Below are 23,360 nucleotides of genomic sequence, written 5' to 3' on the forward strand. Positions count from 1 at the left end.
TGCTCAGGATTTTCTGGGTTATTTCTTATTTCTGGAGGAATTTGGAAAATAATATAAGGAGGACTTCCTTTAAACTAACTGGAAACTTGTGCATTTGCTGTTTAATCATTTTTTTAAATGTGTCTTTTGTGATTTCATCAATACCTCTACTATTAGTGCCCTTACTATACAATATTTTAGAAACATTTGTTAATAAATCATTCATTAGAAAACTATCCCTTCTCGAAGAGTAATAGATCATAATATAGACGATGCCGCGGCAGCACCGCCGATATTCGACAGCGTGACGCCACCGCTGCCAACTAAAAATGATCTGTCACGCCATGGCCGATATTTTAATTTATTGTAAATTAAATTTGTGGCTATAGCAAAGCTTGTAAAATTATATATTTGCTGGGTCTTCAGAAAGTTTAAATAAAGTCCAATGAAAAACATGTATTTTTTCATATTTGAAGCTTTTAACTTGCATTCGTAGCACCCGGATACGGAGTAGTTGTTAAAAAAAACTGGAAATTCCATTGCCCGAAAGACCAATCCCAAGACTAATCCTCGCTGGCTTACAAAAAGGTTGAAAATGAACGGATGTTGAGTGGCTGCTACCGTGGCATTTGGTGGCTTTTGGAGTGCGTAGGCGTCAATGCCAGATTAGTGAATTCCGACGGGACATTTACCAATAAAGTCAAGTGAAGACCCGAGTGGTGATCCTAAGCCTATTCGGACATGCAATTGATCCAAACTTCCAGTAGCCATCTGCAATAATGTCGGTGAATCCATCTATAAATAAGGCAAGAACAGAATATAAAAACAAAAGTTCTAGCTATTAGACCAATAGTTTACCTGATTGATGACATTTTGACTAATTGACTGATTGACTGACGAATGAGCACAAAACATATTTTTTTCGCCTACTTTTTCGATTGCATTTGCATTGCATTACTTTGGTAATTTGATCAAATTTTCCTTGACCTTTTTCCTTAAGAACTGCCTACTAGGCTTAAGGCATTGCACAATGGTCGGATTCGTCAAATTTCACGACATAAATCGATAACTCGAAAACTATCGGTGCTAGAGTTTTGACGTCTTCAAAGGAAAGGATCTACTAGAAAAGATCTAATTTTGATGTAAGTTGCCATTAGGGTGGCCCTTCTGTGATTTTTTTTAAAATCAATTTTTTTAATCTTTTGAGTTAGGGGATCATATTATTCTACAAAGTTATAGAGAATTAAATTCTAAGCATTTTTGCTTAATAAACATTTATTTTATCTCTTATAGGTAATGTTTTATGACAAAATTACTAAACTTAGATAGGGTGGCCTCGAAAAAATAGTTTTTATCTTCCACTTTCACCAATTCAAAATATTTTTAAACACTGTCCAAGCATCGCTTCACGGTCTTTGAAAAGCGCATCTTTTGGTTACATAGGATGGTGGATAGCTTCATTTTCAAGCATATTAAAAGCGTTTTTTCATGAAAAAGTGATACTTTTCTGAGCATTCTACTGCAGCTAGTAGCAAATATTAGCAAACATTTCAATCGTATTCTGAAAGCATACATGCAGGTCCATCAAATCCATGGTATTTCATTTGTCCATCTTTGTCCACTTTTATTTGAAATTCATATTAATTTTTGTATGGAAAATCAGCTATTCCATGGAAAACACATATACCATATCTCTGTTTTTCGCAATATTTAGTAGAATCATTCCTTTTCGAAAATAAATAAACTTAATTTTTTTGATAAGAAAATTATTTTGAGCTTTTTAGTGGAATGTCTTCACTTGTCATAAGACGAGTTTATACAATCCCATTGAATTCCACCACTTAATTGTATCTTGACAGATACGTATTTCGACCTCAACAGTAAGGCCGTCTTCAGTGTCTCGTACTTGATTCGACTTGTCCTATACAAAATACGTATCTGTCAAGATACAATTAAGTGGTGGAATTCAATGGGATTGTATAAACTCGTCTTATGACAAGTCACTTTTTTTGTTTTGTTCGATACACTAATATCGATCCAGGGTGGTCGAAAAAATCAACGTTTTTGAAAAAATATTTTTTTAAACATTGTTTTTGAACTACTAGACCGATTATCAATGTTCATGGAATCACCTGTAGTCATTGGAGACCCCCACTTAGAAACTGCGAAAATGGAATTGTTCTGCAAATCAACTTGAATTTTATTATTTCGTTTTTCGCCACAAAAGTAGCGCTCTTCTTAAGCATTTATTTTATGTACCTTATATACCTTGAAAATCGGCCCATTGGTTAAAATATCAAAATGAATTTTTCGACTACTTTTCCACACGAAATTATGATTTAAATACTTTTGATGAAGAACGATACTTTGTGGGATTTGTGGCCGTGCGGTTACCGGTCCATTGAGTATTATGTGTCCTGTCCGTTGTCTATTTGTTCAGTTTATACGACCTCTGGTCGAAGACTGTGTTTCTGTATTTTATTCTACCAAATATTGGGAAAATCCTAAAGATGATATAAGTGTAAAACTAATATTATCATCAAACAAAAGTGGACAAAGATGGACTAACGGAAGATCATGGATTCGATGGGCCTAAATGTATACTTTCAGAATACGATTGAAATTTTTGCTTATATTTGCTACTAGCTGCAGTAGAATGCTCAGAAAAATATCACTTTTTCTTAAAGAAAAACGCTTATAATATGCTTGAAAATGAAGCTATCCACCATCCTATGTAACCAAAAGATGCGCTTTTCAAAGACCGTGATGCGATGCTAAGATAGTTTTTGAAAATATTTTGTATTGGTGAAAGTGGAAGCTAAAACTATTTTTTTCGGGCCACCCTATTTTGTCATAAAACATTACCTATATGAGATAAAATAAATGTTTATTGAGCAAAAATGCTCAAATTCTCTATAACTTTGTAGAATAATATGATCCTCTAACTCAAAAGGTTAAAAAAAATTCACGAAAAGGCCACCCTAATGGCAACTAACACCACAAATAGATCTTTTCTTGTAGATCATGTGTTCTGAAGACGTCAAGCACCGATAGTTTTCGAGTTATCTATTTATGTCGTGAAATTTGACGAATCCGACCATTATGCATTGGGGTCATATTGACCCGGAATTGACTTAACAATATCTCAGACAATGCAATGCTCAGTCAAATTCATATGTTTATATACCCAAAATGATGTCCATACAGGCTTTTAGAAAAAAGGCATGCGCATGATTGTGGGCCCTCCTTAGCCGTGCGGTAAGACGCGCGGCTACAAAGCAAGACCATGCTGAGGGTGACTGGGTTCGATTCCCTGTGCCGGTCTAGGCGATTTTCGGATTGGAAATTATCTCGACTTCCCTGGGCATAAAAGTATCATCGTATTAGCCTCAAGATGTACGAATGTAAAAATGGTAACCTGGCTTAGAAACCTCGCAGTTAATAACTGTGGAAGTGCTTAATGAACACTAAGCTGCGAGGCGGCTCTGTCCCAGTGTGGGGATGTAATGCCAAGATGATGAGATGATGATGCGCATGATTTACGATGATTCTATGTCCAAATCAGAAGCTCTAAGTTTCAGGTTCAGACCAAGTTATCTAAATTGATCAAAATATATTTATTTACTAGACGAACCTGCCCGATCTTGCTCGGGTTGTTTTTTTGACCTGTTGATTCTAGCATCGCATTCTAGATCGATTTCAGTTTGAGCTTGATGATTTTTTTTTCAGAACTCATTCATAAGGTATTTTTACATTTCTCGCATAAGGGCGTAACTGCATTAATCGATTTCTCTTCATCGATGTTATCTTTTTATCAATGCAGAGTTATCAAAGAAAGCAAAAATCGATTTGAAGAAATCGATCAATACTGTAACGCTACTATGATTCTAAGCGCGAGATTTGTTTAATTTCCCCAGAGAAATGTTCTATCCTTTTATATATATTAACCAAGCTGATCCCAAGACGAATCGATTTGAGAGAAAATCTTACAAATCCGTTCGGAAGTTATATCGACTCAAAGCAAATGCAAACTTCTTGCTTCATTCTCTCTTCTTCAATTTCCTTTTTTTCGTTTTTTTCCTTCTGCCATCTTCAATTCCGTCCTTCCTACATCCTTCTTCTTTCTTCTTCCTTCTTATTTTTTCCTTCTCACTTCTTTTTTCTTCCTCCCCTTCTTCCCTATTCCTTCTTTCCTCCTCCTTCTTTTATCTTCCTTCTTTCCTCTTCCTTCTTCCTTCTTCCTCCGGCCTTCTCCCTTCTGCAATTTCCTTCTTCCTTTTTCCTTCTTGTTTTTTTCTTCTCACTTCTTTCCTCTTCGTCCTTCCTTCTTTCCTCTTCCTTCATCCTTATTGCTTCTTTCTTCTTCCTTTTTCCTTCTTCCTTCATTCTTTATCTTTCTTAGTCTTTCCTTCCCTTCTTCTTTTTTTTTTTTCCTCCTCACTTCTTTCCCCTTACTTCTTTTCCTTCTTCCTTCTTTCCTCTTCCTTCTTCCATCTTCCTTCTTTCTTTCTCTTTCTTCCTTCTTCCTTCGGAAGTTTCTCTGGAAGTTCCTCCGGGAATTCTTCTGGTAGTTCCTCCGGGAATTCCTCTGGAAGTTCCTCCAGGAATTCATCCCAAAGTTTCTTCGGGAATTCCTCCGGATCTTTCTCCGAGAATTTCCAACGGGGATTCCCCCGGAAGTCCCTTCGAGTATTCCTTCGGGAGTTCCTGCGAGTATTCTTCCGGGAATGCTTAAAGAAGTTCCTCCGGGAATGTCTCCACAAATTCCTCCAAGAATTCCACTGGAAGCTCCTCCGGGAATTTTTCCTAAAGTTCCTCCGGTAATTCCTCCTGAAGTTCCTTCGGAATTCCTGTAGGATTCTTCATGGAAATAGCTAGAGGGGGTTTCGAAGAATTTTTTGATGGAATTCCCCTTTGTATTTATAGAGAAATTTCCGAAAATATTGGTCTTGGAGTTGGTGTTTGCTCAAGATTAAGCTGGTACTATTCAAGCTGATTAATGATCTGTGGAACTCAGATATGAAGTTTTTCCTAATGTTAGTTTGAAACTGAATGGATTTTTTTGTTTATAGGGCCATTACGCACAAAAATAGGGTTTTTTGTACATACCCGATCAGGAATGCATAACAAAATTATAACTCAATTCTATCAATTGTTGTTATTTAAAACAACGTGTGTTATAATTAGATAATTCGATAAAAATGTGTCTTCGGCCAGTTTTATTTCATATCAAAATTATAACAACATTAGTTATGAATATTTTCACAAAATAATTGCCTACATTTTTTGTAGACATTGGAAAAAAATCAGAGGTAATCACCTTCAGTATAACTTGAACCCGCTCGATATTAATACATAGCTGGAACAAAGTTAATTGCCTACATTATGGATGGAAATCCGGCGTGGTAGCGTACCAGATTTCTATCCGTGATGTAGGCAATTACCTTGAAAGTAGATTTTTTTGTACAGAAAAATTATATCAACGTTTGTTATAATGTTGATATGAAGGTATCAACCTCTGTTTTAATTATGTTACGGCTAGAGGTATTTTTGATATAATTTTTGTTATTTTAACAACTAACCAGCAAAATTCATAACACATTTTGTTACAATATTTTTCTGAAATAAATAACACCCCTTGTAATAATTTTGTTATGCATTCTTGATCGGGTAGTAGGATATTTTCAAGTAATTGACACACTAACATTTCCTGCTTTCAAAATTTTATGTTGATAACTGCTCAAAATGTCCACCATTTTGGTCAATGCAGAATCTTATTCTTCTGTTGATTTCCTCTGAAATAATCATATTATTCAATTTTTCTTAAATGGTTTGAGCAGCTTGAAAAATTCGTTCAATAAGCTGCTCGCGCGAATTTATTGGAACCGAATAAACAAACTCTTTCATGGTTCCCCATAAAAAGAAATCCATTGAGGTTAGATCTGGACTCCTTGGGAGCCACGCTATTGGTCCATTCCTTCCAATCCATGGTTCGTGGTAATTGTCATTAAGAAATGTTCTCACTTGATTTGTTGAGTGGGGTGGGGCTCCATCTTGCTGGAAAACCAAACGCCGTCGCACAGCAAGTGAGACATCTTCCAACAAGATTGGAATCTCATTTTTCAAAAACTTCAAATACCTGGCGCTGTTCAAGTTTTCCTCAAAAATATGCGGTCCGATCAGCTTCCGGTCAATTATTCCGGCCCAAACGTTGACGGAAAATCGGTATTGAGTTCTCGTTTCTTTCACCATTCTGGGGTTTTCAATAGCCCACGTATGGTCGTTATGGCTATTGAAAAACTCGGCACGGGTGAATGTACACTCGTCTGTCCAACGAATATTTTTTAGAAATCCTGCGTTCTCATTGATTTTCAATTGAATTATTCGGCAGAACTCCACCCGCTTCGGCTTATTGCTGTACAGAAACTCCTGCACTCCACCCGATCAAGAATGCATAACAAAATTATTACAAGGGGTGTTATTTATTTCAGAAAAATATTGTAACAAAATGTGTTATAAATTTTGCTGGTTAGTTGTTAAAATAACAAAAATTATATCAAAAATACTTCTAGCCGTAACATAATTAAAACAGAGGTTGATAGCTTCATATCAACATTATAACAAACGTTGATATCATTAATCGGTACAAAAATCTACTTTCAAGGTAATTGCCTACATCACGGATAGAAATCTGGTACGCTACCACGCCGGATTTCCATCCATAATGTAGGCAATTAACTTTGTTCCAGCTATGTATCAATATCGAGCGGGTTCAAGTTATACTGAAGGTGATTACCTCTGATTTTTTTCCAATGTCTACAAAAAATGTAGGCAATTATTTTGTGAAAATATTCATAACTAATGTTGTTATAATTTTGATATGAAATAAAACTGGCCGAAGACACATTTTTATCGAATTATCTAATTATAACACACGTTGTTTTAAATAACAACAATTGATAGAATTGAGTTATAATTTTATTATGCATTCCTGATCGGGCATACGCTCCAATGAGATACAGGAAGCTGCGCTGCAACACGCCTAGTGCTGGTTTTGGGATCGTTCCGTACCATATTCAGAATGCGGTTCGCCATGGCCGGTGTTAGCGATCGCCGGGGCTGTTCCACATGCGGTCTTGTAGAAAACAATGTTCCTTCCCGGAACCGGCGATGAGTAATCGTGAAGGTTCCTAAATAAAAATAATTACGTATTTATCACATATTTGCATTAGGCAGCCGCCGATTGGGGAACCTACGAGCATACTCCTGTTGAGCAGCCGTTGCCAACAGTTGGCCAACCCGTAGCACAGGTGAATATCCGCCAGCTCTACCGGAGAAAACATGTTTGTTATCTTCAAGCTGTGACTTCAAACTGACAAAAATACTTGAAATATGGCTATCAGATTACTGTGGCCTACTGCCACGATAAATATTACTCGAAACAAGAAAACAAACGAATAAAAATAAATTGTTTCCTGAGGGGATTTCGAACATTCGTAAAGGGGTTGAATATTAAATAAAATAACTTCTTCAACTAAATACAAAACAAAACAGCATTACTGTCTTCGATCACACCTAACACCCAGCATTAATTTTCCAGTAAAGAAATTTTCGAAGCTGCGTAAACATTCCTTTTGCTTTTTACGAATTAACAAATTCAACAATTGACAAATTAGTTGTAATTAGGAAATTTACCAATTAAAGAATAACCGAAGTATTGAATCAACGGATTAATAAATCAATGAAACCACTAGCTGTAAAATTCAAAACTGTCGAATTAACTAACTAACGAATGAACGAATTAACTTATTGAAGAATTAACGAATTCACGAATTGTCGAATTATCCGAATAATCCAATTTACAAACTATCAAATTACCTAATCACCGAATTAAGAAATGCGAGAATTCATGACTTCAAGAATTAAAGAATTAACGAACCATCAATTTAACGAATTAAAGTACTAACGAATCAACAAATTAGCGGAACATCAAACCAACTAAATAACAATTTGACAAATTAACAAATTCTAATTTTGATGACTTGATGTATCGAATTATATTTCACCCGGAAACTCCCCCAAAAAAATCGGAAATTTCTCTCCTGACTTTGGGTATGTTACGAAAATTGTTCCTAGAATTTCTCCGGGTATTCACTCCGGACATTATCCAGTAAATCCACAAGCAATTTTTCCGTGAATACCTCCAGGACACTCCCCAAGGTTTCTCCGGAAATTCTTCCTGGAACACCGGAAGGATTTCTGGTTAAATATTGGATTGCTGGATTGCTGCGTAAAATTTTCACAGACTTCCTCGGGAAATTCATCCAGGAAGTTCTCAAAGAATTCGTCCGTTGTACATAAATTCCTTCAGGATTCCTCCAGGAATTCCTCCGGAAGATCCCTTCAGGGATTCCTCCGGAATTCCTCCGAAAGTTCCTCCAGGAATTCCTCCGGAAGTTTCTCCAGGAATTTCTCCAAGAATTTCTCCGGAAGTTCCTCCAGGAATTCCTCCGGAAGTTCCTCCAGGAATTCCTCCGGAAGTTCCTCCAGGAATTCCTCCGGAAGTTGCTCCATGAGTTCCTGTGGGAATTCCTCCATGAATTCCTCCGGAAGTTCTTCCGGGAATTCCTCCGGAAGTTCCTCCGGGAATTCCTCCGGAAGTTCCTCCGGGAATTCATCCGGAAGTTCCTCCGGGAATTCCTCCGGAAGTTCCTCCGGGAATTCCTCCGGAAGTTCCTCCGGGAATTCCTCCGGAAGTTCCTCCGGGAATTCCTCCGGAAGTTTCTCCGGAAGTTCCTCCGGGAATTCCTCCGGAAGTTCCTCCGGGAATTCCTCCGGAAGTTCCTCCGGGAATTCCTCCGGAAGTTCCTCCGGGAATTCCTCCGGAAGTTCCTCCGGGAATTCCTCCGGAAGTTCCTCCGGGAATTCCTCCGGAAGTTCCTCCGGGAATTCCTCCGGAAGTTCCTCCGGAAGTTCCTCCGTGAATTCCTCCGGAAGTTCCTCCGTGAATTCCTCCGGAAGTTCCTCCGGGAATTCCTCCGGAAGTTCCTCCGGGAATTCCTCCGGAAGTTCCTCCGGGAATTCCTCCGGAAGTTCCTCCGGGAATTCCTCCGGAAGTTCCTCCGGGAATTCCTCCGGAAGTTCCTCCGGGAATTCCTCCGGAAGTTCCTCCGGGAATTCCTCCGGAAGTTCCTCCGGAAGTTCCTCCGGAAGTTCCTCCGGGAATTCCTCCGGAAGTTCCTCCGGAAGTTCCTCCGGGAATTCCTCCGGAAGTTTCTCCGGGAATTCCTCCGGAAGTTCCTCCGGGAATTCCTCCGGAAGTTGCCCCGGGAATTCCCCCGGAAATTCCTCCGGAAGTTCCTCCGGGAATTCCTCCGGAAGTTCCTCCGGAAGTTCCTCCGGGAATTAGCGGAACATCAAACCAACTAAATAACAATTTGACAAATTAACAAATTCTAATTTTAATGACTTGATGTATCGAATTATATTTCATCCGGAAACTCCCCCAAAAAAATCGGAAATTTCTCTCCTGACTTTGGGTATGTTACGAAAATTGTTCCTAGAATTTCTCCGGGTATTCGCTCCGGACATTATCCAGTAAATCCACAAGCAATTTTTCCGTGAATACCTCCAGGACACTCCCCAAGGTTTCTCCGGAAATTCTTCCTGGAACACCGGAAGGATTTCTGGTGAAATATCATCCCCTTGGATTGCTGGATTGCTGCGTAAAATTTTCACAGACTTCCTCGGGAAATTCATCCAGGAAGTTCTCAAAGAATTCGTCCGTTGTACATAAATTCCTTCAGGATTCCTCCAGGAATTCCTCCGGAAGTTCCCTTCAGGAATTCCTCCGGAAGTTTCTCCAGGAATTCCTCTGGAAGTTTTTTCAGAAATTTCTCCGGAAGTTCCTCCAGGAATTCCTCCGAATATTCCTCCAGGAATTCCTCCGAAAGTTCATCCGGAAGTTTCTCCAGGAATTCCTCCAGGAATTTCTCCGGAATTCCTCCGAAAGTTCCTCCAGGAATTCCTCCGAAAGTTTCTCCAGGAATTCCTCCGAAAGTTCCTCCAGGAATTCCTCCGAAAGTTCCTCCAGGAATTGCTCCGAAAGTTCCTCCAGGAATTCCTCCGAAAGTTCCTCCAGGAATTCCTCCGGAAGTTTCTCCAAGAATTTCTCCAAGAATTTCTCCGGAAGTTCCTCCAAGAATTCCTCCGGAAGTTTCTCCAGGAATTCCTCCAGGAATTTCTCTGGAAGCTCCTCCGGGAATTCCTCTGGAAGCTCCTCCGGGAATTCCTCTGGAAGCTCCTCCGGGAATTCCTCTGGAAGCTCCTCCGGGAATTCCTCCGGAAGTTCTTCGGGAATTCCTCCGGAAGTTCCTCCGAATTCCTCCGGAAGTTCCTCCGGAAGTTCCTCGAAGTTCCTCCGGAATTCCTCCGGGAATTCCTCCGGAAGTTCCTCCGGGAATTCCTCCGGAGTTCCTCGGGAATTCCTCCGGAAGTTCCTCGGGAATTCCTCCGGAAGTTCCTCCGGAATTCCTCCGAAGTTCCTCCGGAATTCCTCCGGAAGTTCCTCCAAATTCCTCCGGAAGTTCCTCCGGGAATTCCTCCGGAAGTTCCTCCGGAAGTTCCTCCGGAAGTTCCTCCGGGAATTCCTCCGGAAGTTCCTCCGGGAATTCCTCCGGAAGTTCCTCCGGGAATTCCTCCGGAAGTTCCTCCAGGAATTCCTCCGGAAGTTCCTCCGGGAATTCCTCCGGAAGTTCCTCCGGGAATTCCTCCGGAAGTTCCTCCAGGAATTCCTCCGGAAGTTCCTCCCAGGAATTCCTCCGGAAGTTCCTCCAGGAATTCCTCCGGACGTTCCTCCGAATTCCTCCGGAAGTTCCTCCGGGAATTCCTCCGGAAGTTCCTCCGAATTCCTCCGAAGTTCCTCCGGGAATTCCTCCGGAAGTTCCTCCGAATTCCTCCGGAAGTTCCTCAGGAATTCCTCCGGAAGTTCCTCCGGGAATTCCTCCGGAAGTTCCTCCGGGAATTCCTCCGAAGTTCCTCCGAATTCCTCCGGAAGTTCCTCCGGGAATTCCTCCGGAAGTTCCTCCGGGAATTCCTCCGGAAGTTCCTCCGAATTCCTCCGGAAGTTCCTCCGGGAATTCCTCCGGAAGTTCCTCCGGAATTCCTCCGGAAGTTCCTCCGGGAATTCCTCCGGAAGTTCCTCCGGGAATTCCTCCGGAAGTTCCTCCGGGAATTCCTCCGGAAGTTCCTCCGAATTCCTCCGGAAGTTCCTCCGAATTCCTCCGGAAGTTCCTCCGGGAATTCCTCCGGAAGTTCCTCCGAATTCCTCCGGAAGTTCCTCCGGGAATTCCTCCGGAAGTTCCTCCGAATTCCTCGGGAAGTTCCTCCGGGAATTCCTCCGGAAGTTCCTCCGGGAATTCCTCCGGAAGTTCCTCCAGGAATACCTCCGGAAGTTCCTCCGGGAATTCCTCCGGAAGTTCCTCCGGGAATTCCTCCGGAAGTTCCTCCAGGAATTCCTCGGAAGTTCCTGCGGGAATTCCTCCGGAAGTTCCTCCGGCAATTCCTCCGGAAGTTCCTCCGAATTCCTCCGGAAGTTCCTCCGGGAATTCCTCCGGAAGTTCCTCCAGAATTCCTCCGGAAGTTCCTCCGGGAATTCCTCCGGAAGTTCCTCCGGGAATTCCTCCGGAAGTTCCTCCGAAATTCCTCCGGAAGTTCCTCCAGGAATTCCTCCGGAAGTTCCTCCGGGAATTCCTCCGGAAGTTCCTCCAGAATTCCTCCGGAAGTTCCTCCGAATTCCTCCGGAAGTTCCTCCGGGAATTCCTCCGGAAGTTCCTCCAATTCCTCCGGAAGTTCCTCCGGGAATTCCTCCGGAAGTTCCTCCGGAAGTTCCTCCGGAAGTTCCTCCGGGAATTCCTCCGAATGTTCCTCCGGAAGTTCCCCCGGGAATTCCTCCGGAAGTTCCCCCGGGAATTCCTTCGGAAGTTCTCCCGGGAATTCCTTCGGAAGTTCTCCCGGGAATTCCTTCGGAAATTCCCCCGGGAATTCCTTCGGAAGTTCCTCCGGGAATTCCTCCGGAAGTTCCTCCGAATTCCTCCGGAAGTTCCTCCGGGAATTCCTCCGGAAGTTCCTCCGGAATTCCTCCGGAAGTTCCTCCGGGAATTCCTCCGAAGTTCCTCCGGGAATTCCTCCGAAGTTCCTCCGGGAATTCCTCCGGAAGTTCCTCCGGGAATTCCTCCGGAAGTTCCTCCGGGAATTCCTCCGGAAGTTCCTCCGGGAATTCCTCCGGAAGTTCCTCCGGGAATTCCTCCGAACGGTCCGCCGGGAATTCGTCCGGGAGTTCCTCCAGGAATTCCTCCGGAAGTTCCTCCGAATTCCTCCGGAAGTTCCTCCAAATTCCTCCGGAAGTTCCTCCGGGAGCGCCCCCGGATGTCCCCCCGGTTATTCCTCCGGACGTTCCTCCGGGAATTCCTCCGGAAGTTCCTCCGGGAATTCCTCCGGAAGTTCCTCCGGGAATTCCTCCGGAAGTTCCTCCGGGAATTCCTCCGGAAGTTCCTCCGGGAATTCCTCCGGAAGTTCCTCCGGGAATTCCTCCGGAAGTTCCTCCGAATTCCTCCGGAAGTTCCTCGAATTCCTCCGGAAGTTCCTCCGGGAATTCCTCCGGAAGTTCCTCCCAATTCCTCCGGAAGTTCCTCCGGGAATTCCTCCGGAAGTTCCTCCAGGAATTCCTCCGGAAGTTCCTCCGAATTCCTCCGGAAGTTCCTCCGGGAATTCCTCCGGAAGTTCCTCCGAATTCCTCCGGAAGTTCCTCCGGGAATTCCTCCGGAAGTTCCTCCGGGAATTCCTCCGGAAGTTCCTCCAATTCCTCCGGAAGTTCCTCCGGGAATTCCTCCGAAGTTCCTCCGGGAATTCCTCCGGAAGTTCCTCCGAATTCCTCCGGAAGTTCCTCTCAGAATTCCTCCGGAAGTTCCTCCTAGAATTCCTTAGGAAGTTCCTCCAGAGTTCCTCCAGAAATACCTCTTAAGTTCCTCCTGGAATTCCTCCGGAAGTTCCTCCGGGAATTCCTCCGTAAGTTCCTCCGAATTCCTCCGAAGTTCCTCCGGGAATTCCTCCGGAAGTTCCTCCGAATTCCTCCGGAAGTTCCTCCGAATTCCTCCGGAAGTTCCTCCGGGAATTCCTCCGGAAGTTCCTCCGGGAATTCCTCCGGAAGTTCCTCCGGGAATTCCTCCGGAAGTTCCTCCGGGAATTCCTCCGAAGGTTCCTCCGGGAATTCCTCCGGAAGTTCCTCCGGGAATTCCTCCGGAAGTTCCTCCGGGAATTCCTCCGGAAGTTCCTCCAGGAATTCCTCCGGAAGTTCCTCCGGGAATTCCTCCGGAAGTTCCTCCGGGAATTCCTCCGGAAGTTCCTCCGGGAATTCCTCCGGAAGTTCCTCCGGGAATTCCTCCGGAAGTTCCTCCAGGAATTCCTCCGGAAGTTCCTCCAGGAATTCCTCCGGAAGTTCCTCCGGGAATTCCTCCGGAAGTTCCTCCAGGAATTTCTTCGAAAGTTCCTCCGGAAGTTCCTCCAGGAAAAGTTTCTCCAGGAAAAGTTCCTCCAGGAAATGTTCCTCCAGGAAAAGTTCCTCCAGGAATTCCTCCGGAAGTTCCTCCAGGAATTCCTCCGGAAGTTCCTCCAGGAATTCCTTCGGAAGCTCCTCCAGGAATTCCTCCGGAAGTTCCTCCACGAATTCTTCCGGAAGTTTTTCCAGGAATTCCTCTGGAAGTTCCTCCAGGAATTTCTCCGGAAGTTTTTCCAGGAATTCCTCCGGAAGTTTTTTCAGAAATTCCTCCGGAAGTTCCTCCAGGAATTCCTCCGAAAGTTCCTCCAGGAATTCCTCCGAAAGTTCCTCTGAAAATTCCTCTGAAAGTTCTTCCGAATTCCCCTATAAGTTCCTCCAGGAATTCCTCCGGAAGTTCCTCCGGAAGTTCCTCCGCAAGTTCCTTTGGAAGTTCCTCCGCAAGTTCCTCCGGGAATTCCTCCGGAAGTTCCTCCGGGAATTCCTCCGGAAGTTCCTCCAGGAATTCCTCCGGAAGTTCCTCCAGGAATTCCTCCGGAAGTTCCTCCAGGAATTCCTCCGGAAGTTCCTCCAGGAATTCCTCCGGAAGTTCCTCCGAGAATTCCTCCGGAAGTTCCTCCGGGAATTCCTCCGGAAGTTCCTCCGGGAATTCCTCCGGAAGTTCCTCCGGGAATTTCCGGGAATTCCTCCGGAAGTTCCTCCGGGAATTCCTCCGGAAGTTCCTCCATGAATTCCTCCGGAAGTTCCTCCAGGAATTCCTCTGGAAGTTCCTCCAGGAATTCCTCCGGAAGTTCCTCCAGGAATTCCTCCGGAAGTTCCTCCAGGAATTCCTCCGGAAGTTCCTCCAGGAATTCCTCCGGAAGTTCCTCCAGGAATGCCTCCGGAAGTTCCTCCAGGAATTCCTCCGGAAGTTCCTCCAGGAATTTCTTCGAAAGTTCCTCCGGAAGTTTCTCCAGGAAAAGTTCCCCCAGGAAAAGTTCCTCCAGGAAAAGTTCCTCCAGGAATTCCTCCGGAAGTTCCTCCACGAATGCCTCCTGAAAAAACTGCGATATGAGTTATTCCGGGATTTCAATATTTTGTTTCGAAAGTTCTTTTACAATTATTTCAAATTCTTTCAAATATTTTATCGGAAAATTTATAAGTTCACATGGGAATTGGTTTATAAATTTCCACAGTTTTTTCTCTACCAGTAATTCGGTAAAAATCGGGAATTACTGCTGAGGTAATATTTGGATTTTCTACAGAAATTTCCTAAAGATCTCTTCAGAAACTACCTCGAAATCTGTACAGAAATACATCACGAGCTAGCCAGAAATTCCTTCTGATTCCTTCTAAAGTTCACAAGGAACTCCCTCCCAGGAATCTATTCAAAAATTTCTTCCGAAATTTATTTGCGAATTGCTCCAGAAAAAATACTCAAAGTATTTTCTCCGAAAATCGTTTAGAAATTCAGTGAAATCGATACAAATATTTAAAAACAATTATGTTTCTCCCCTCCTCGTATTTTTTACCTAAAAATAATATTTTGAGGGGACAACTAAAAACATTTCGGTAAATTATGAGGAGTTTCAAAACATTCTTCGACAAGTTTGAAGAGTTTTTGGATCTGGTTTATTTTTTCGTCTGCCTCCTCTTCTTCATACTATTTTGCCGTCTTCGTTTTGCTTCTTCTTCCATATTCATCTGTATCCTGTATTTATCTTTCTTTCTTTCTTTTTTTATCTTTCTTCTTTTTTGTATGTCTTAACATTTTTAAGTTGTTTCCTCAATCATTAAACTCTTTCTTCTTTCTTGTTCCTCCGGAGGAATAACTCGAGTCCCCTTTTCAGTAGTAATTTTATTTGTCGTGCACCATTTTAGATGTTTTAACCAACTATTGTCAGCGCGCTCATGACGCTCTAACCTTATGAACCCGCATCGTTTTTATTTTGTCAAGATCAAATTAAGTTCATTGAGTCTTTCATGACTCCAGGTGGTGTGGAGTGATAAATTCAATTACATCGTTCGTAAACATGGATACCGGGTCCGCACCATTTAACGACCATACATTATTTAGCTGAATACCATCGATGCTGTTGATTGGAAGATGGTGTGCGACGGTGACGACGGAAAGCGTTTGCTATTGATATCTGAGATAGTCCGAGACTGATGCAATTCCAGCTATTTCAAATGAAAACAAATTACTTAACTGCGATTTACGCTAGATAAGCTGTTGAGTTACACGCAACTTGATTGATTTGCTAGAAACCACACCTGTTTAGCCGAAACCCATTAATAAACTCAGGGTGAATAAACAAACATAGTTGTTTACTGTATGCAATTTGAATATTTATTCCGAACTCAAATATTGTTTATAAAAAGCCACTCTTTTATGTTCATGCACTCGATAGTTCATAAATCCCCCTTTGCCTTGTAAACATTGTGGAAACACAAACTTCTCGATCGGAGCTGAAAATTTCATGCCAGCCACCATGCGTCTCCATCGAGGAATTTGTTCATGCGATATGCGCATCAAGTGCAAGTGTTAAAAACTCGTTACCCTACTGCGGAACGAAGATAAACCAGGTGATGTGTGAAAATGTTGGAACATCTGTCGGACTTTGTTCAATGCAGAAAGCAGTGTTTATACAAAATTGGTTCTTTTCGTTTACATTCCATTGGTTAAACAAACTAAATAAAATAATAAGGTGCGAATAATAGACTCTATGACTCTAATAATTAATATTGTACTCCTAAGCTAGTTATTCTAAAATTTTCTATGATCGCCACAGTCATTACTGGAGCTCATTAATACAAAACAAACTACATGCAGTTGACAATGTTTTCCCCCAGCTGTGTTGATTGTTATCAACTGCATCTGAACACGCAAAAGAGCTACTCAATGCATATCCGACACACCAGTTCGCTCCATACTCCATCCACACCTACCCAATCCTCGTTTCGACCCAAACCGCATTGCCTATGAAACTATTGATATGGCAACTCGCAACTACAACCATCATAATAACCATCCTTTTCCGCAGCCACATTGTATGCGGTTTATTGATACCCACCCGCAGGCTGTTCAACTTCGCCTAACCCAGCCCGCACATCACCAGCAGGCTCGCTATCAGTCCGAATGCATCGGGGGGCAGTGCATCATCATCGATATTCGTAGTGGTGGTCACTGTTGAATTGTGTGCATGTGTTGGAGTTCCAATGGCGAGGGGGGACGGGGCTGGCGTGGCACATCCGTAACCAACATCGTCCCGCACTCGGAAGTCAGGCAATCTTCCATCAACCGGACCGCACTATACTGCCTGTTGGGTTGATCGCTTGTGGTTGGCTTAGCCGTTCGGGAGTGCTCCGGTGCGGTGGTTGAGTAAGCTGCCTACCATTCGGCCTCTCCCGTCGGTGTTGGATTGGTTGCTTCCAATTATGAATTGTAACTGTGAGGCTGGTTCTATGTAGAACTGATTTGCATTTTAATGGTACGTACCAGTGTCGTGTTTGATTGGACTTGGGAAATATTTATTGACACGTGATTGGATATTAAGCGAATCAACTAAATTGTTGAATGCTGATAATTAGAACGACCTGTTCGGCTATACTCAATATTGAGGACATTCTTCTTCTTCTTCTTATTGGCATTACATCCCCACACTGGGACAGAGCCGCCTCGCAGCTTAGTGTTCATTAAGCACTTCCAAAGTTATTAACTGCGAGGTTTCTAAGCCAGGTTACCATTTTTGCATTCGTATATCATGAGGCTAACACGATGATACTTTTATGCCCAGGGAAGTCGAGACAATTTCCAATCCGAAAATTGCCTAGACCGACACCGGGAATCGAACCCAGCCACCCTCAGCATGGTCTTGCTTTGTAGCCGCGTGTCTTACCGCACGGCTAAGGAGGGCCTCTATTGAGGATATTAGAACTACCATATTTTTTCGATTGTGTACATGGAATAAAACAAAATTGAATTGTTGCATATTTGTCTTCGATATCTCTTCTTTTGTTTTCAATATTTGGAAGAGTGACATGGAATTGGTTTTCTGAGCTTACAATTTGATACGGATGAGTTTGGCAAAAACTGTCTCTTTAATTGGTTTTCGCGACTACGACAAAAAGACGAAAATTCCTCCAACCCTACCAACTGAAAATCTCTCTAGTAATGCGGAAATACTTGGAATTTCTTTACTAAAATTTACATCTCTCGAATTTTAAGTAGAAAATGTTAGATTTGATCCTTAAACTATGTTTCTATATTTTTACCCATGGCCCGCGGTGCACTGCTAACAAAAAAGGAAAATCGATCAAACTTGCCCTTTGTTTTTATTCCACCTCGTTGAGCAAAAAACATCTTCATGTTCAAATACACATGTGATGGTAAACCATAAATCATCACCGAGCAGCGCCTCAATCCCATGCACACATCTAGTTCTGTGCCAGCCAGTGAGAAAACAAGCAAAAACCTAATTAGGTTAAAAATCCATTTCGTCGACCCCGGAACCGAAGTGTCATTTGCCGCTACCACACAGGGCAAACAGTACTGTCTCAGTGGAGCCATTCAAAAGCTTCGGCCGGCTCGTAAAATTGCCCTTGGAGCATATTACCTCATCTGCATACTCTCCCCGGTTCTGTTGGGGTCGACCTCGTTCGTCGTCGCCGCGACGACGTCGATTCACAAAGACCAAAACTCGATTCGCCATCGACTAGACTGGAAAATTGGATTATCGTCATCGTTCTACCGACGCCGACGACGACGCGACGTGATGCCAGCAAGGTGAATGCACATTGCCGATCGATCTATCACCTGATGAGCAAACGTGAATTCGGTAAGGTGGAACAGGTTAGTCAAATACTATCAAAATTCGCGGCGAGAAGGCTCGGATCAGAAAGTGAAAAGAAGGAAGGCTGACGTCGTAGGATGCAATTAGTCTTGCATCCGATAACTACGTTTTATATCATCTGTCCTACGGTAGCGAGGTATTTAGACACCCTCTACTCCAATGTAATACAGCATCTTTTGGACATACGACCTATTCGCAAAGTTCTCTTGATTTTAAATTGCAATTCAAACAATAGTTTGTCGCAGAAAATCGAGATGTCGAGATTTTTCAAAGAATTTCTGGTAAATATCTGCGTTAAATAAAATAAACCAAAAATCCTCTTATAAGAAGCATTTGGAAATTGTAAACCAGCAAAGTTTTCCAAAGGTAAAACTAGCTTCGGCAAAACTACGAAATAACTTTTCTAGGTTCAGCAGTTGCCAAACCTTTACAGAAGAACTGCTACGGAAGTTTCTGCAGAAATGCCACAGGAGTCTCTCCAGAGATTTCCACAGGTATTCCTTCGCAAGTTCGTGCAGGAATTTCTTCGGGAGTTTTCGCAAGAATTCCTTTGGTAGTTCTCACAGAAATTCCTGGTAAAATTCCTCTAGGTACTCTCCAATGATTTTTTTTAAGTTGCTCCAGGAATTCTCCCGGAAGATCCTTCATGAGTTCCATTAAGAAGAATTTTCGAGGAACTTCTGGATACCTCTCTGGTGGTATCGATGGACCTCTAATCTTTTCCATAGTGACCCTGTATGCATCCCCCATGGGTAAGCATCTGCTTTACGACAGAGCTCTCGCATGCAGGCTGCCTTGCTGAGCCTAATTTCCTTTTTGAAAGCAGCTCTTGCTGCGCTGAACACAGGTTTACACTCTGCACTTTCGACAATGTTGCAGGTTGGGGCAGCAGGGACTTTGTCCAAGGGCTTGACGACCCCTCCCCATAGCCACTGCGAGTTAGACTGGGACCATCGTTCCTAACCCCTAATCCCAAGGCGTCAAGCGACCCGTGCCCAGGGGTACCTGGGCGCCCTCCACAGTAATTGTCCCTTACCGAGTGATGCTGGGCTCTGGCGTGGTGGACCTCTTTTCCCGAGCAACTCGTGGGACCAAAATGGAAAACCAAGTCAATTCTTCAATTAGTGGTAGTAGTGTAGGCGACAACCCCTTCGCAAGAGGTGGATTGTTCAGGTCTCCGCCTAGGAGGCCAGAGGCAATAGTCGGCAGCTCGGTGCGCAGCGCCAGCGTGGGTCACTTAACCTTCTCCCCGGCTACGCCGGTAGAGGTTTTGGACGGCCCATGGCTTGTGGGGGCGATGAACCGCAAACGCGATGGGCTTTCGGCCTTCGAGGTGGCGACGGAACAGCTGAACGCCATCGTCGACTTTGCGTCATCGAAGCATAATATCAGTAACGACCTCAAAAGGAGCTTGCTGAAACTTCGAAAGTCGATGTTGGACGCCAAGCTGGAGAGGGCGGTCGGGACGGCCAAGTGTAAACCCGTGAAATCCGTGGAGTCGAGGTCTACCCAGATTAGGGGATTAGGGGCGAGGTCGAATCGACCGAGGGCGTGCCAGCGAAGACGGTGGTGCCAAAGTCTATCCAGACTGAGGCTCAAGTATTCGGCACGTCGGGGGTGACTGCTCCAACGGAGCAGACACAAAAACGGGGAAGACAGTCTCCAGGGGATGAGCTCCCTGGGGGCCGTTCCAAAATGCGGAGGGTTACTACCCCGAACAACGGTAGTAGGGCTGGGAAGCTGAACCCCGGCCAGGTACCTCCAAAACCGGGGGAGAAGGTAGCATTGGTTTGGCTATCTGCAGCGGCCCGGCGTTTAAGCGTGCTGCAAAATTACAGTGCAGGTAACGCAGCTGGCTTGCTCGGCCTCGCCCGAGTGTCCGGTGTGCGCAGGTTTAGAGGAAACGGCGGAACACGTGTTGTCCGTGTGCCCACGTTTTCGCGCAATGCGTGACCACATGATTGCCACATGTGGTCTGGACACTACCCCGGACAACCTAGTTCGGAGGATGTGTAAAGATGAAGTTGGCTGGAACGCCGTTTTATCGGCTATCGTCCAAATCGTCGTTCAGGCGCAAATAAGAGGTGGTCCAAGGGTTCGGAGTTGGCTTCATGGGTCATACTGGTGCCCTGTGGTCGAACTTGATCTTTTTATCGAATAAGTGGCCGCGCGAAGAACAACATGGTATCGTCGCTTTCGCGGCGTCGGTCAACCGGGCGGGTTCCGAGCCCGAGGACGGAAAGGGGTCCTCGTCAAGGCTGGGAAGGCATAGGCATCGCGTCGGCAAGTTCTCTGTGTGTTGGCGAATATATCGCAGAGAGGTCAATTTGGGAAACACGCGGTACCATCATTCTTGATACCAGTCGTGCAGAGGGAAGCAGGCGCGAAGTCGACCCTTCCCACCTTCCGAGGACATAGGGCGTGGTAAGGCCACTTGGAAAGCCGGCAATGCGCTGGCACGATACCATGGTGTTCTTCTAAAAAAGCGAGTCACGATGTTCGGTGCTGCAAGGACTCGCAGCTAACCTCGAGGGTGCATTGTGCACTGGCCCCCCTTTGAAGCATTTCTTCCTGGTTGTACCGAAGGGACTATGGGCTTGGCGGCAATGGAAACGGTTTAGGGGGTCGGGGATGTAGTCCTGCCTCCCTGTTGGAGTTGGCCTCTAACCCCGCACTTCCTGGGCAACCCATGATGTCTGTTGAGCAGATTCCCCCTCCATTGCTTAGGAAGAAAAAAAAAAACACATATACAGCAACGAAGCATTTCACGGGATGACTTCGACGCTGCGGGTAGGACACCAAGAAAGGTCCACAATAGTCCACACCAACCTTCTGGAACGGCGGCCCTTTCCGACGGGAGTTCTGCCATTAGTTGTCACATGGCATCTGGGTTTGATACGGAAGCAGGTGACGCATTCATGCAAGACCTTCCGTACCAGTTTACGTATGTTCGGGATCCAAAACCTTTTTCTGGTGCTAGCAATGACAACTTGTTGTCCGGAGGGAAGCATCTTCAAACGATAATGGTGGATTACCAGCGAAGCGAGAGGATGACGATGGTCGATGATCATTGGATGCTTTCGATTCTCGGATACAGCATCGTTCCGGAGCCGGCCACCAACGCGAAGTATTCCACCCTGCAGCGTAGGATTCAATGGCGATATTGCGGAGGAATCTTTAATTGGACAGATTTGCTATCTCTTATGAAAAGCTTTCTTTTTGTGATAGACGAACTAGATGTAGCATGGCATCTTCATATTCTTGCGAGGTGATTATTCCGACCCTTCTAGTGCCTCGGTTGCCACTCTGCACATTCTGATGGAAACGACGAATCCAAGCTACCAAACGAACTAACGATAACAGCGACGAGCCTAGCGAGAATATTTCACTTGGCGGAATTGCTTGCAGCGGTAGCGCTATGATTTTTCGTTCTTCGAGGGTAGTTGGATCTAGCTGTTCAACAGCAACTTCAGCGTCACGGGCCAAAAGTTTCGTTCTTGACGCAACCAAACGGGTCCGTTAAACCAAAGTGATTGGTACTCCAATTGAGCGGCTGATATGCCACGCGAAAGACCATCGGTTGGGTTTTCGATTCCAGCGACATGATTCCATAAACCACCTTTCGTCAGGTGCTGGATCTCGGACATCCTATTTGCGACAAAGGTTTGCCATCGCGATGGAGTCGACGCAATCCAAAATTTAACAATGTTGGAATCAGTCCAGAAAAACAACGGAATTTTCAATTGGGTAGCTTGGCTGACCTTCTCGTAAAGATGACTGAGGAGCAGTGCGGACGAAAGTTCGAGACGGGGCGTTGAAAGCTTTGATTTTTTCTTCTTCAAATCCTCCAGTGGCGCCACTCTGGACTTCGACATCATTAACTGAACACGAACAGAACCATCAGAAGTGGTACATCGCAGGTACAAACAAGCACCGTATGCGCTATCTGAAGCGTCGCAGAAGCCGTGCCATTCGACTGAGGAACAGTCCTCACTGTAGTTGACCCATCGCGGAATGCTGATGGATTCCAAAGCACCAAGGTTCCTACGATACTCCAACCAAAATGCTTGAAGGTTTTCAGGAAGCAAATCGTCCCAACTGACTTGTAGTTTCCACAACGTTTGGATGAAAATCTTGGCTTCGACGATTACGGGTTCAATCAAACCCAATGGATCAAACAATCTGGATGCATCGGAAATAACTCGTCGTACTCCACTTTGGAACAGTGAAGTTGAAATCATCGGCGGAAGGAGACCAGACGAGGCCTAGTGTTTTGACGGTAGCGGTTGGCGGTGGAGGATTAATCTAGAATACGATTGTCGCGAAGATGCGGCTGCAGTTCGGTTAGGACTTCTTCACAGTTTGAGTCCCATTTACGTAACGAGAATCCAGCTGAGTCTGTCAGGCTAACAATTTCTGTGACTAGCTGCTTGCCTTCCTCTGGACTGTCGACGCCCGTGATCATGTCGTCGACATAAAAATCTTTACGCAGCACCTGGATGTGTGTCTCCATCTCCTGCTAGTTGAACTAGACAACGAGTGGCGAGAAACGGAGCCGATGCGGTGCCGTACGTAACGGTCGTGAGTTGATAAGTCTGGATGGGTTGCTCTGAAGACTTCCTCCATAGAACAAGCTGCAACTTCTGATCACGTGAGCACATTCTTACCATTCGGTACATCTTTGCAACGTCAGCGACGATACCAATCCGACGCAGTCGGAATCGAGCGTGAATGGAGATGAGATCATCCTGGACTACGGGACCGATCATCAACCCATCATTCAGTGAAGCGCCTGGTGTAGTTTTGCACGATGCGTCAAACACAACGCGCAATTTGGTCGTTGTACTGTCCGGCTTCAGAACAGCGTGGTGTGGCAAATAATAACACACCGATCCGGACAGTTCTGCTTCGCTGACTTCGTTCATATAACCCATTGACGAGTATTCCTCCATGAATTCACAGTACAGCTTCTTCAGCTGCGGATTTGTGGCAAATCG

The 23,360-nt window shown here is 44.5% G+C and overlaps 2 protein-coding genes across 7 annotated transcripts in view; both read right to left on the reverse strand.

The window, feature by feature from the left end:
* The window catches only part of LOC134206338 (diacylglycerol lipase-alpha), a 351,723-nt gene that overhangs the window by 210,582 nt on the left and 117,781 nt on the right, over positions 1-23,360 (reverse strand). The gene's annotated exons all lie outside the window — the stretch shown is intronic.
* Positions 21,813-22,604, reverse strand: LOC134207177 (uncharacterized). The gene has a single exon (XM_062682898.1). It carries the CDS (start codon positions 22,602-22,604, stop codon positions 21,813-21,815), a length of 792 nt encoding a protein of 263 aa, XP_062538882.1.

The sequence above is a fragment of the Armigeres subalbatus genome, chromosome 1 (assembly GCF_024139115.2).
Source record: "Armigeres subalbatus isolate Guangzhou_Male chromosome 1, GZ_Asu_2, whole genome shotgun sequence".
NCBI lineage: Eukaryota > Metazoa > Arthropoda > Insecta > Diptera > Culicidae > Armigeres > Armigeres subalbatus.